The following is an 11,525-nucleotide window of genomic DNA, read 5'->3' as shown; positions in this document are numbered from 1 at the left end:
CACCTCACTCTGAAACATGGCGGCGTGAGGAGTGTGTTAAGGCCTCGCTGCTGACGTATTTCGGTGCCCAGGAGCGTGTCTGGCGTAGCTGGACGTGACAAATAGACGTCGAGAGTGAAAAGGAACATTCACCGACCATATTTCAGTAAGTATGTGGGTGTGGAGAAACTGTGGCGCGTGTACTGAACGAAACGTGTGGGTATGTGTTTGGTATTCCCAGTTAACTATTTCTCAAGGCCGAAATGGAGGTCAATCGGGTTCTGTTAAGTGTTGTTTTAGTTTCATGGTACAGAAGAAGGGTCAAACTACCACGTGGGTCATAAAACTACCCGTGGAAATGCCCACAACTCCTAGGAAAGCCTTGTCAAATACGTGCCGAATATGGGGCAGTATTATCACATTAACTATTTTTCAAGGCCCAAAGGAGGTCAGTCGGATTCTTTTGAGTGTTTTTTTTAGGTTTATGGTACAGAAGAAGGGTCAAACTACCACGTGGGTCATAAAACTACCCGTGGAAATGCCTACAACTCTTAGGAAAGCCTTGTCATGCACGTGTTTAGGCGCCGAAAAATGTCCCTTTGTGTGGGAGATCGAACACGTGGGTCACTACGTATAAGGCTTGGTCAGCGTGTTTATTGCATAGGTCACGTAACTAAGAAGCGTAATTTGCATAGTTAGTTTAGTGTTAGTGCGTATTAAGGCTCTTACAGGGAGGGGAAAGGGTTTATGGTTCATGAGGGCGGTGTGCCACGAGGGGCCTTCTAGGACTCTTCTTTTGACCTGTTCCGCTTTGTATCGCTTCTCGGGTCCTCAACACTTATATACTTCACACCATGCACTTAGTTACTTCACAGTGCACACTTATACACTTCACCATGAACTGATGTGATGTGATTTTCTGCCTCCGTGTTGCAAGAAATACCTCATCGCAGAAATAAGTCGCGCTGATGGCCACCGCGCATGTGAACTGGAGAATACACAGCAGGAAGACGTTTTAATTTGCCTGGTTTTGTTGTAGTTTGTGATCCTTGTGATGGTTGATGTTGCGCGCAAGACAAACATCCCAGACTAAACAAGATCGAACAAGTAAGAACCGAGTGAACATCAACGTGAGGGTAATTCTTTCTAAATTCTGCCCTGTTCGTTTGTTATAAAGCCTTCTCTGGTGTTTGTTCCTCGTATTGGAGCCGAAATAGAACAAGTAAACGATAGTAGTGAGTGAAATATTGTAAAAAGTAAGGAAGTTGGAACTCTGCGAGGTATTTTGCAGGTGCGAGCTAATTCCTACAGTGACGGCCAATATGGATGGCGGTGTTCATTCATGACTCATGAGCCTCCACTCTTGATGCGACTGTCTTTCCTTTTACCTATAATGTTTTCTTGTTGATGCCATGTTTATATCAATGTACGATAATTATCGCCGTTGTCGCCATCTTATTGTTTCGAGCCTTGCATTCATCCACCCCCTGTCTTCCACCTTGGGGGGCGACACTCTGCACACTGATGTACCTGAAAGAGCTGCGCGGAGTGAGTCGGATCATCATGCATGTAAATTAATATTTTATTTTAATGTTATTTTGCATACAAGTGTGAATGTTGATAGTATTTGGGAATCCAAATTATAAAACGTTTCATTTCCCGCTGGAACTTGGCGGCCAGCAGGCGCGTGCCCGAGGCCTCGCTGGTGACAGTGTCGGCGCACACCAGCGTGTCTGGCGCGGCCTGGCGTGATACCTGGCGTCGAGACTCGAGAGTGACAGGAGAAGTGCACGGACCGTGTTGCAGTGAGTATGTATGTGGTGGCGCTGTGGTGTATGCACTGGAGGAGGCAGGCTGGAGGCCCCACGCGGGGCAGGGCGTGTGTGGCAATGGGGGTGCAGCCAGTGGTGTCCCGCGACGTGTGTGATGCCCCTCATGAATTTAAAGAAGTCACTACAACACAGTAATGCCGTGGTGATGGTCACTCATGAGCCACCGTGATTGACGGTGCCGCGTCTTCCCTAGCTGCTCATGTGTAGGTTAGGTCTTCCCTTCAGGCCTGTAATTTTGGCAGATTTTTTTGGGAGGGTGGGTAGAGGGCGTCATAGGTTCATGAGTGTGTGGGTGGGTGGGTGGGGGTGGGGGGGGCATGGGGCGAGCACGCAGGGCTGGGGTGATTTTTTTTTAAAGGGGAGGCACTGCCAAAAATGGGTATTTTTGACTATTCCAACCAAGTTATAAAAGTTATTCCAAAAAAATAGCTGAACATGTTACACACATTTTATGAAAGCTTGGCAGTTGTACGATACTTCTTTCCTTTTTAAATTAACTGATTTGTATTACTAATTTTTAGGTCTGCCCCTGCAGAAACTTTCTTTTTCTATTGAATATTCATCTATGTTTCATTTTGCCTTCTTTTGTCATCAACTCTCTTCAGATGTAGTACATGAAGGCCATCAAAAGATAATGATAACAAAACTGTCACAAATGTGAGATCTGACATAATGACTTACTACTTCCATGCAATTGCGTCAGATGAATTTCCTAAACGTCACCAATTATGTTCTAGAAGTGAAGATTCGTGGTGCTTCTATATGAGAGCACAAGCACAAGGAGGAACTCCACATTCACATTCTGAAAAGCCACCATTTCTTAGCAGAACTCCTAAGGAAAACCGTGTTCAAATATTGAAGATTTACAGCGACCTGACATCAACTGAACTGCTAGAAAGGTGTCTCAAGGGGCATACACAAAACCCTAATGAAAGCCTGCACTCCAAACTGTGAACAAAATGCAGCAAGACCAAGTTTGCAGGACTCAAGAGAGTCAACTTTCTGGCAAAAACTACCACCTTAGATCATATCTTCGGATACAGAGATGTATCATTTCCGACTCACCTTGGGTTTGGTGCATCTGAAAACACTTTGGCAAGTTTGGATGCCCAGGAAAAGAAAAGCAGAATCCCAAAAGAAAAGAAAGTGACGAAGATGAAACAGGAAGCATCCACAGAACACTACGGCCTAGATTTCTAGTGCCCCCCCCCCACACACACACACACAGTTGCCAATTATGATTAGAATTTTTTATATTATTCATTGTCATTCAGATATAAAACTATATAGGTATCCTAGTTGTTTTTTATCACTCTAACATCTCCTAAAAATCATAACTTTGTATGCTAACTGCATCTACACACAAAATAGCCGATATCTTGAAAGTGCAATTTTTGTACTTTGGAGCATAATAACTCCATTAGTTGTGAACATAATAAAAAAAAATATCTGCTGAAAGACGAATGGATGGTAAAAAATTATGTCTGATTTTTTATAAACAAAAAACACTGCTGATATGATTTATTGAAGGTTAAAAAAGGGATAGAATTATGGGACACATAAAATGGTGATTTTGGTAATTTTTTTGCACACGAATGGTGAGACATTAAAAATTTGAGCGGACAATTTTTAATGTGGTTTCATAAGTAAAACTACAAAATATCATACATATTGAGTGAACATGCTGGCCCCCATTTACGTTTTTAGCTCTGCTATCATTACAAATAATAAATATCGTTTGTAATTTTTTTTCCTACAGAAGCACTAAAGTAATTACGTTGATACATGCAGATCTTATTGCATTTACTTTTTAGTTTTCAAAGAAAAAAATACCTTATAACAATCAAAATAAAATGAATGTACCCTCCACTAATGCTAGGCGGCACCTCCCCTTAAATTAAGCCCATTGGGAGGAGGGGGCTATAGCACCCCTAGCCCCTCAAGAGTTTAGGGCCCTGCATTGGTTCAGTACGAAATTATCGCCACCGCCACCGCCCTTGGCGATCCGCACCGCAAGCATTTATTGATATCAATTAAAACCCAACAACCAACCATTACCTAACAACCTCATGCAAGCAGCTTAATACTCTTCCAGCAAGGTGTGTGATGGAGGACCCTACTGGTCAGGCCGTAAGTGAGGCTTTGAGAGTGTCTCTGTGTGTTTGGGGGTGGTTTAGGGTTGTTGGAAAGCATTATTTTTACATATGCCATATCTACAGAAAGTGTAATAAAATATGGAGATAAAGAAAGAACTGAAATTGCATGTAATAACATTCAGGGGAGGTGTATTATCATATATGTATGTGCATCACTGGATGAAAAGAAACATGTTACAATCTTATGAGAATTGTTATGACGGCTGGACACAGGACATTTTCCACGTGAAAAATGGAGGTAAAAAATATTTTTTAAGTAGATGTGAATCAAATGAATGTCACCTCTTTACTTTCAGGCTAAGTACTAACTATTGATGGAAGAAAGAATTATCAAAGATGGTCGAGGTCACTGAAATTTTTCCGTTTAAAGTGGTTGACGCTGTATATATTAAATACAGTTGTCCCTCAAATAGTACTGGGGTTAGGGACCGAGGACCCCCGTACTATTAAAAAATCTTTAAAATTAGTGCCCCCCTAGAAACACTCCTGCCTACCAATTTCTTGTTTAAGGTAAGAAAATGCCTATTTATGTGTTTATAATAGGTTCATTTATGAATCAACAGAAAAGGATGGCCTTTATCTCCACTCTTGCAGCACTCTTGGAGCACTGGCAGTTACTGCAGCAAGAATTTCTTTTTCACTATGATTGATACAGTGAACACTGCTCTGATTCACGTGGTGTGCTCTCCCTACCACAACTTAACTCATACCAAAACGTAACTTCTCCTAAATCTGATTTCTTCTGCAAGGTGAACACCTTTCTCGAACGCTTTGGGGTGCTTTCAGCAGGTGTTTTGGCTTGTCTATTGGGTCCCACGTTCATGTTATGTAGTAATGGAACAGCGTAGCTGAGGTTGTGCACACACACGGACTTAGATAAAGCGCATAGGTTTCAATCTGGCAGAACAGTGTTCCTGATGTTGTGAACACACATGGACTTAGGGGATGTGCATGGGTGGCAGTCTGGTAGAACAGTGTTGCCAAAAACGCCATGGCTACTTGGTGCGACTAGTGGGAAATTTTAAAATCTTAACAAAATTTATGTCAATCCGTATAAAACCGAAACCGTACTACTTGAGGGACGACTGGAAATTGATTTTTTTATTTTTTATTTATTTTTTTTTTTTTTTTATTTATTTATTTTTTTTTTTTGGAAAAATCATGATTTTTTTTCCAATCCTGCCACAAGAATAATATGATCAGCCAAACATACAATATGAACAAAGACACCCTGCAGTTGGCAACACCAACACCAAGACAGTAACATTGGCTGCTGTAAATATATCCTCATTGCCTGCTGGACCATCACAGTCCTTCAACAATAACAACACCCTCTTATATGTACACTTCCTATAGGCCTACAGGTGATGCAGCATTCAGCATGCAAGACACAAGCTAATTTTTAGACTTCTTTTCAGGAAAAAAAAAGCATGTTCAATGCTGGCAGATGTGGTAATTATTTAGTTGTACATGCACTCTGACCCTTTTATCCTTTTTCCATTTATGTGCTCATTACACTTTTCATACTGGTAACTGAAGTAATTGAACTTTTTTTTTTTTCCACAGGTTAACTGTTTGTTTTGCTCTTCATGGGACTGTCCCATCTGATGTTCAGTCATGGGGCCCAGAACATATATGAGGATTGTGTTCAACACACACAAAAGTCAAGCATCTGAGTGCGGCAGATCTGGAAGAAATATCCAGGTTCAGGTTATTTCATGTCATAAGGTGTGTCGCAAAACAACATCAGTCAAAAATGCTGTGAAAAGACTCGCCAGAGTGAAGCAGAAGTGTGAGATTTATAAAAGGAGATCATTCTTGCCTTTGGACACCCAAAAATCTTGGGTTAGTGATGGTACAAGGCCAGATGAAGAACTTGCTGTCAACACTTATAATGATTTGAAATTTTCTACCACAGTTGAGATCCTGACTGTCTCAACTGGCTCAGAGGCAGTTAAGAGGAACAGAGCAAAAATAATAAATTCTCTAGTAGATTCCCCTGTCAACACCACACAGGCCTCTTCTACCAACAATCATGTTGGTTCTTCTGCTTCCTCAAAACAAACAGAGGGAACTAAAACAGCCTGCAGTGATACCTCACCTCTAGTTATCACCCCAAATTTATATCCCTCCATCATATCCAAAGAAAAACAAAATCCTAAAGAACAGAAAATGCCATCCTTGAGATCTGGTGTCAAAAGGGGTGGAGATGTTACTCAAACAGAAATGATGATAGAAACAAGACGACAAAATCCAAGGAAGCTTAAAAGTATTGGCAAGATTGTGCCTGGGAAGAGTGTTGGCAACAATGTGTCTGGGAAGAATGTTAGCAAGAATGTGTCTGGGAAGAGTGTTGGCAATAATGTGTCTGGGAAGAATGTTAGCAAGAATGTGTCTGGGAAAAGTGTTGGCAACAATGTGTCTGGGAAGAATATTAGCAAGAATGTGTCTGAGAAATGTGTTGGCAAGAATGTGTCTGGGAAGAGTGCTGTCATGGATATGTCAGGGAAGAAATGTACAGGAAATTTAAAGACACCAGCATGTTCCAAGAAGAGAGGCACTAAGAGGAAGGCATGTGGGGAAGACTCACTGCTGCAACAGATGTTTAAGTGTTTCACCATATTAAAAGATTCTCCCAAAGACTCCCACAGACACATTTCTCAGCTCCTTGGTCAGGAGATTGAGAAGCAAAAGGAAGGCGACATGTCTTCTCCGCCCTTAAAGAAACATTCTGGACAGCCCTGTAATTCTACATCTAGAAATGATGACTTAACAGAGCTGAAGGTTGATGACCACAGAAGTGAAATTCTAATGGAAGAGAGCAATACTGAGAGTCATGTGTTAGGTACCAACTTTTTTGTGGAACAAGCAGCAGCAGGAGAAAATCAGGACATAAGTATTTCACTGTTTCCTACCACTGTACTGAGCCCAAACATAAACATAAGAATGGATAATATTACTGAAAAAGAATGTGTTGGAAGATTTTTGGAAAACGATGAATCCTTACTTCCAGTACCTCTCACCCCACACCACACCCAGCAAGATTCACAGTCTTTTGCCTCAATTATGCATGCCTCAGCAAAACAACTTGAGTTACCTTGCTCACAAAGCAAACTTGAAATTTCTTCCCCACAAAACCTTCAGCCTGTTGTAGACCGCACACAGGCAGAACTGCTGTCTTGTTCCCCTCACCATTTACAATCAAATTCTCATTCCTCTCCTCACCCCAAGCAGATGAAATTGGATTCCTCTTTCTCCACAGATGAAGATACAAATCTTCATTCTTCAGTACCACACAAAATAAATATGGAACCTCATATTTCTGAGCCACAGCATGCACTGTCTGAGTCTCATATCTCTGACCCACACCTCAAAGATGGAGAGCCTTGCACTTCTCTTTTATACCACACACGGTCAGAGCCTTATTCCCAGGATGCACGTCAAATGGAGACTGGTCTTCATTCCTATGTCCCACACCACACCTCACCAGAACCTTACTCCAGTAGCCAGCATCTTGCACAGAAAGAGCCCCATTCTTACTCCCTGCACCACATCCCAAAAGATTTTCATTCCTTAACTTCACACCATACAAACATGATGTCCTATTCCTCTGTCCCTCATCATACTCACACAGAAGATCATTCATCTGTACATCATACCAATGAAACAGAACCTCAGTCATCTGTCTCCCAAGCCACCCAACAAGAATCTCACAGTTCACACATGCACACACAATCTTATTGCTTACCTATGCCAAAAGAACCTCATGACTTGCAAATGCAGACAGAACCACACAACCCACTCTCATCAAAAGAATCTCATGCAAGTCTCATGCAAATAGAATCTCACGCCTCATGTTGCAAAACAACATCTCACTCTTTGCATCTGCAAACAGAACCTATTTCAGCCATCTTAGCCTGTGCATCAGGCAAGAAGGGGAAACATGGCACTGAAGAGCCCAATATGCCTGCACACAGTTACAATTTAAGGTCCAAAGAGACCAGAAGTCTTAGAAGAAAGAGCCTGTCAACCAGCAAAGCCAAGAGTACATACTCAGTCCTTAGCACACATTGCAAAAGTGACTTGGTTGTTTGTCTTAGAAGAGTGGATCAAGAGTTCCCTAACCTGGAAATGAATGTCACAAAAGCCAGGTCTTTACGACAGCAGCCCAGAAGTACTGCTGATGCCAGTATGTCTCTTCCCGTCTACATAGATAGATCACTGATACAGTTGCCATCTAAAAATGTTATGAAGTTTCAGGACAGGTTTGATGACAGTGAAAAGATTGAGGATGTGGATGATGAACATAAAGAAGACAAAGTTAATGGCAGCAACAGAAAGGCATGCATTAATGGTAGCCAAGAGTGGGTAGCACAGAAGGAAGACAGGAAAATGTCTGCTGAAGATACCCAGAGGGAACCAGGGGTTATGAATTATCAGGCAGTGGGAGGTGCTCAGTGCAACCATAAAGGAACAGGTACCAAGTCTAGTCCGGTAGTTGTGAGTGCTGAGAATATCCTTAAGGATGATAATAAGTGTAGTGAAACAAGCATTCAGAACTACCAGGCAATAATAGGGAACAACTTGATGGAAACTGATGTCAAGAACCATCAGCTGGTAGCTGATGTTGACAACAATGCCAGAGAAACTAGTGTTGGGGATTATCAGACAGTCGTGGGTGTTACTGAAAGTGTGGAAGGAAAGAGTGCTGAGGACTTTCAGAGGATGGATAATATTGATGACAATACTGAAAAGAGATGCATCAAGGGCTACCAGATTATTGATGGTGATAAAAGTATTGAACAAACAGATTCTGAAGACTGTCAGATTGAAGATGCCCAAAAGATAGTGGGTGCTGTCAACACTGTTGAAGAAACAGATACAGGGGACTGCCAGAAAATGGTTGATACTGACAACAGTATTGAAGAAACAGATAGTGAAGATGCCCAGAAGATGGCTGATGCTGACAGCAGTATTGAAGAAGGTAAAGGTAAGGACTGTCAGAAGATGGTTGGAGCTGAGGACAGAATTGAAGAAGCAGTTACTAAGGACTGTCAGAAGATGGTTGGAGCTGGTGACAGTATTGAAGAAGCAGTTACTAAGGACTGTCAGAAGATGGTTGGTGCGGAGGACAGAATTGAAGAAGCAGTTACTAAGGACTGTCAGAAGATGGTTGGTGCGGAGGACAGAATTGAAGAAGCAGTTACTAAGGACTGTCAGAAGATGGTTGGTGCGGAGGACAGAATTGAAGAAGCAGTTACTAAGGACTGTCAGAAGATGGTTGGTGCGGAGGACAGAATTGAAGAACCAGTTACTAAGGACTGTCAGAAGATGGTTGGTGCAGAGGACAGAATTGAAGAAGCAGTTACTAAGGACTGTCAGAAGATGGTTGGTGCGGAGGACAGCATTGAAGAAGCAGTTACTAAGGACTGTCAGAAGATGGTTGGTGCGGAGGACAGAATTGAAGAAGCAGTTACTAAGGACTGTCAGAAGATGGTTGGGGCTGGTGACAGTATTGAAGAGACAGATGTTGATAACTGCAAGGAAACGGTTGGGGCTGGTGACAGTATTGAAGAGACAGATGTTGATAACTGCAAGGAAACGGTTGGGGCTGGTGACAGTATTGAAGAGACAGATGTTGATAACTGCAAGGAAACGGTTGGGGCTGGTGACAGTATTGAGGAGACAGATGTTGATAACTGCAATGAAATGGTTGGGGCTGGTGACAGTATTGAGGAGACAGATGTTGATAACTGCAATGAAATGGTTGGGGCTGGTGACAGTATTGAGGAGACAGATGTTGATAACTGCCAGGAGATGGTTGGGGCTGGTGACAGTACTGAGGAGACAGATGCTGAAGACTGTCACCAGATGATTGGTTCTGATGACAATATTGAAGACACAGATGCTAAAGATTGCCAGGAGATGGATAGGGCCAACAAGTGTAATAATGAAATCAATGTGGAAACCTGTCAGATGGCAGTTGGTGCTGATGATGTTAAAGAAATTGGTACTGAAAGCTTTCAAACAGTGACAAGTTCTCATGACAAGGAAACATGCTTAGAAAAGAACTTAAGGGAAACCAATGTTGAGAACTATCAGCTGGTGGTTGGTACTAAAACCAGCATTCAAGAAAGAGAGACTGAGCACTGTCAGATGGTAATGGGTGTTGATAACAACGTAACAGGCACTTATTCAAATGTAAGTCGAGGGGGAACTGGTGGTGAGGCTTGCCAGTTGGTTGTAGGTGCTGAGAACACCCTAAATGGTACAGATGTTGAGGGTTGTCACATGGCAGCAGGCACTGACAAGAGTGTTAGTAGTAAATATGTAAACAGCAGCCATGAGAGAATAAGTGAAGAAAGCTCTCAGATGATGATAGGTGTTGAGAACACCCAGGGAAGAGCAGGTTTCGAGAGTTGTGACATGATGTTGGATGGTGATGGTAATCTTGAGGAAACATTTTCTGAGAATTGTCAGACATATGATGATAATACATTCAGTTACCTAGTGTCATCCTTAAATGGTGTTAGCAACAATAACTACTTTGATATCCATAATATTGACATGTCTTTAGAAGAAACAGACATGTTTTTAAATTTTGAATCCAAGGAAAAATCAGTTTTGTGTGAACCACCAAACATAACCACTGGATCTCCTGAACTAGTTAGCAACATACCACCGGCTGGGGAAAATCTGCAGGAAAGTTTTGTAGAACAATCAGTGTCCATTGCTATTGATGATAAAAATACAACAGAACATGGCAGCGTTTTATCAGGCCATTGTAAAGCTGCTGCCCTAGATCATTCCAGCTGTCCTGATTCAAACATAGGAGAGGAAAACATGGCTGCACAGTATGTGTACCAAATGCCTAATGAAGCACAGATTTTTGAAGCATTGAAAAGCAGTTTTAAAAATTCAGAAGATTGTCAGTTGCAGGAAAACATTCACGATTTTGGTGCTGCACCAAAAGAAAACCTTGTGAATAAGAAGCTAAAGGCAGAAAGATGTGCTGGGGTGGAGGGTGGCTCATGGAAAGAAGACCCTGGACCACCTGCTGCCTCTGACTCATGGAAAGAAGACCCTGGACCACCTGCTGCCTCTGACTCCAGGAAAGAAGACCCTGGACCACCTGCTGCCTCTGACTCCAGGAAAGAAGACCCTGGACCACCTGCTGCCTCTGACTCCAGTAAAGAAGACCCTGGACCACCTGCTGCCTCTGACTCCAGGAAAGAAGACCCTGGACCACCTGCTGCCTCTGACTCCAGGAAAGAAGACCCTGGACCACCTGCTGCCTCTGACTCCAGGAAAGAAGACCCTGGACCTCCTGCTGCCTCTGACTCAAGGAAAGAAGACCCTGGACCTCCTGCTGCCTCTGACTCAAGGAAAGAAGACCCTGGACCTCCTGCTGCCTCTGACTCAAGGAAAGAAGACCCTGGACCTCCTGCTGCCTCTGACCTTACATCTCACCATCCAGTCCTGGAATCACAAAAATCTGGATCCACTTCCCTGGATATGGAGATTGGTAGGAGCAGTTACATTTTGTGTTTTCTGTGGC

At 42.6% G+C, this 11,525-nt stretch overlaps 2 protein-coding genes across 3 annotated transcripts in view; both read left to right on the top strand.

Annotated features, from left to right (window-relative positions):
* LOC126987868 (uncharacterized) lies at window positions 1-11,268 on the top strand. The gene is made up of 4 exons (XM_050845330.1): window positions 1-145; window positions 1,663-1,788; window positions 5,534-11,140; window positions 11,236-11,268. Exons 3-4 carry the CDS (start codon window positions 5,585-5,587, stop codon window positions 11,266-11,268), a joined length of 5,589 nt encoding a protein of 1,862 aa, XP_050701287.1. The 5' UTR covers window positions 1-145; window positions 1,663-1,788; window positions 5,534-5,584.
* Window positions 11,178-11,525, top strand: part of LOC126987942 (uncharacterized) — a 27,944-nt gene continuing 27,596 nt past the window's right edge. For both annotated transcript variants that reach the window (XR_007741297.1, XM_050845588.1), the window contains exon 1: window positions 11,178-11,492. Coding sequence is in view for 1 of the 2 variants with exons in the window: in XM_050845588.1 (XP_050701545.1) it covers window positions 11,483-11,492 (10 nt within the window). In the remaining variant the exon portion in view is untranslated. The remainder of the gene's footprint in view (window positions 11,493-11,525) is intronic.

The sequence above is a fragment of the Eriocheir sinensis genome, chromosome 67 (assembly GCF_024679095.1).
Source record: "Eriocheir sinensis breed Jianghai 21 chromosome 67, ASM2467909v1, whole genome shotgun sequence".
Taxonomy (NCBI): Eukaryota; Metazoa; Arthropoda; class Malacostraca; order Decapoda; family Varunidae; genus Eriocheir; species Eriocheir sinensis.
This window is presented reverse-complemented; position numbering and strand designations above follow the sequence as displayed.

Bases quoted from the DNA above. Each gene is read 5' to 3' on its own strand.
- LOC126987868 (XM_050845330.1), top strand. From the start codon at position 5,585: ATGGGGCCCAGAACATATATGAGGATTGTGTTCAACACACACAAAAGT. The intron at 11,141-11,235 runs GCTGCCTCTGAC...CTCTGACTCCAG, and splicing joins AAGAAGACCCTGGACCACCT to GAAAGAAGACCCTGGACCAC.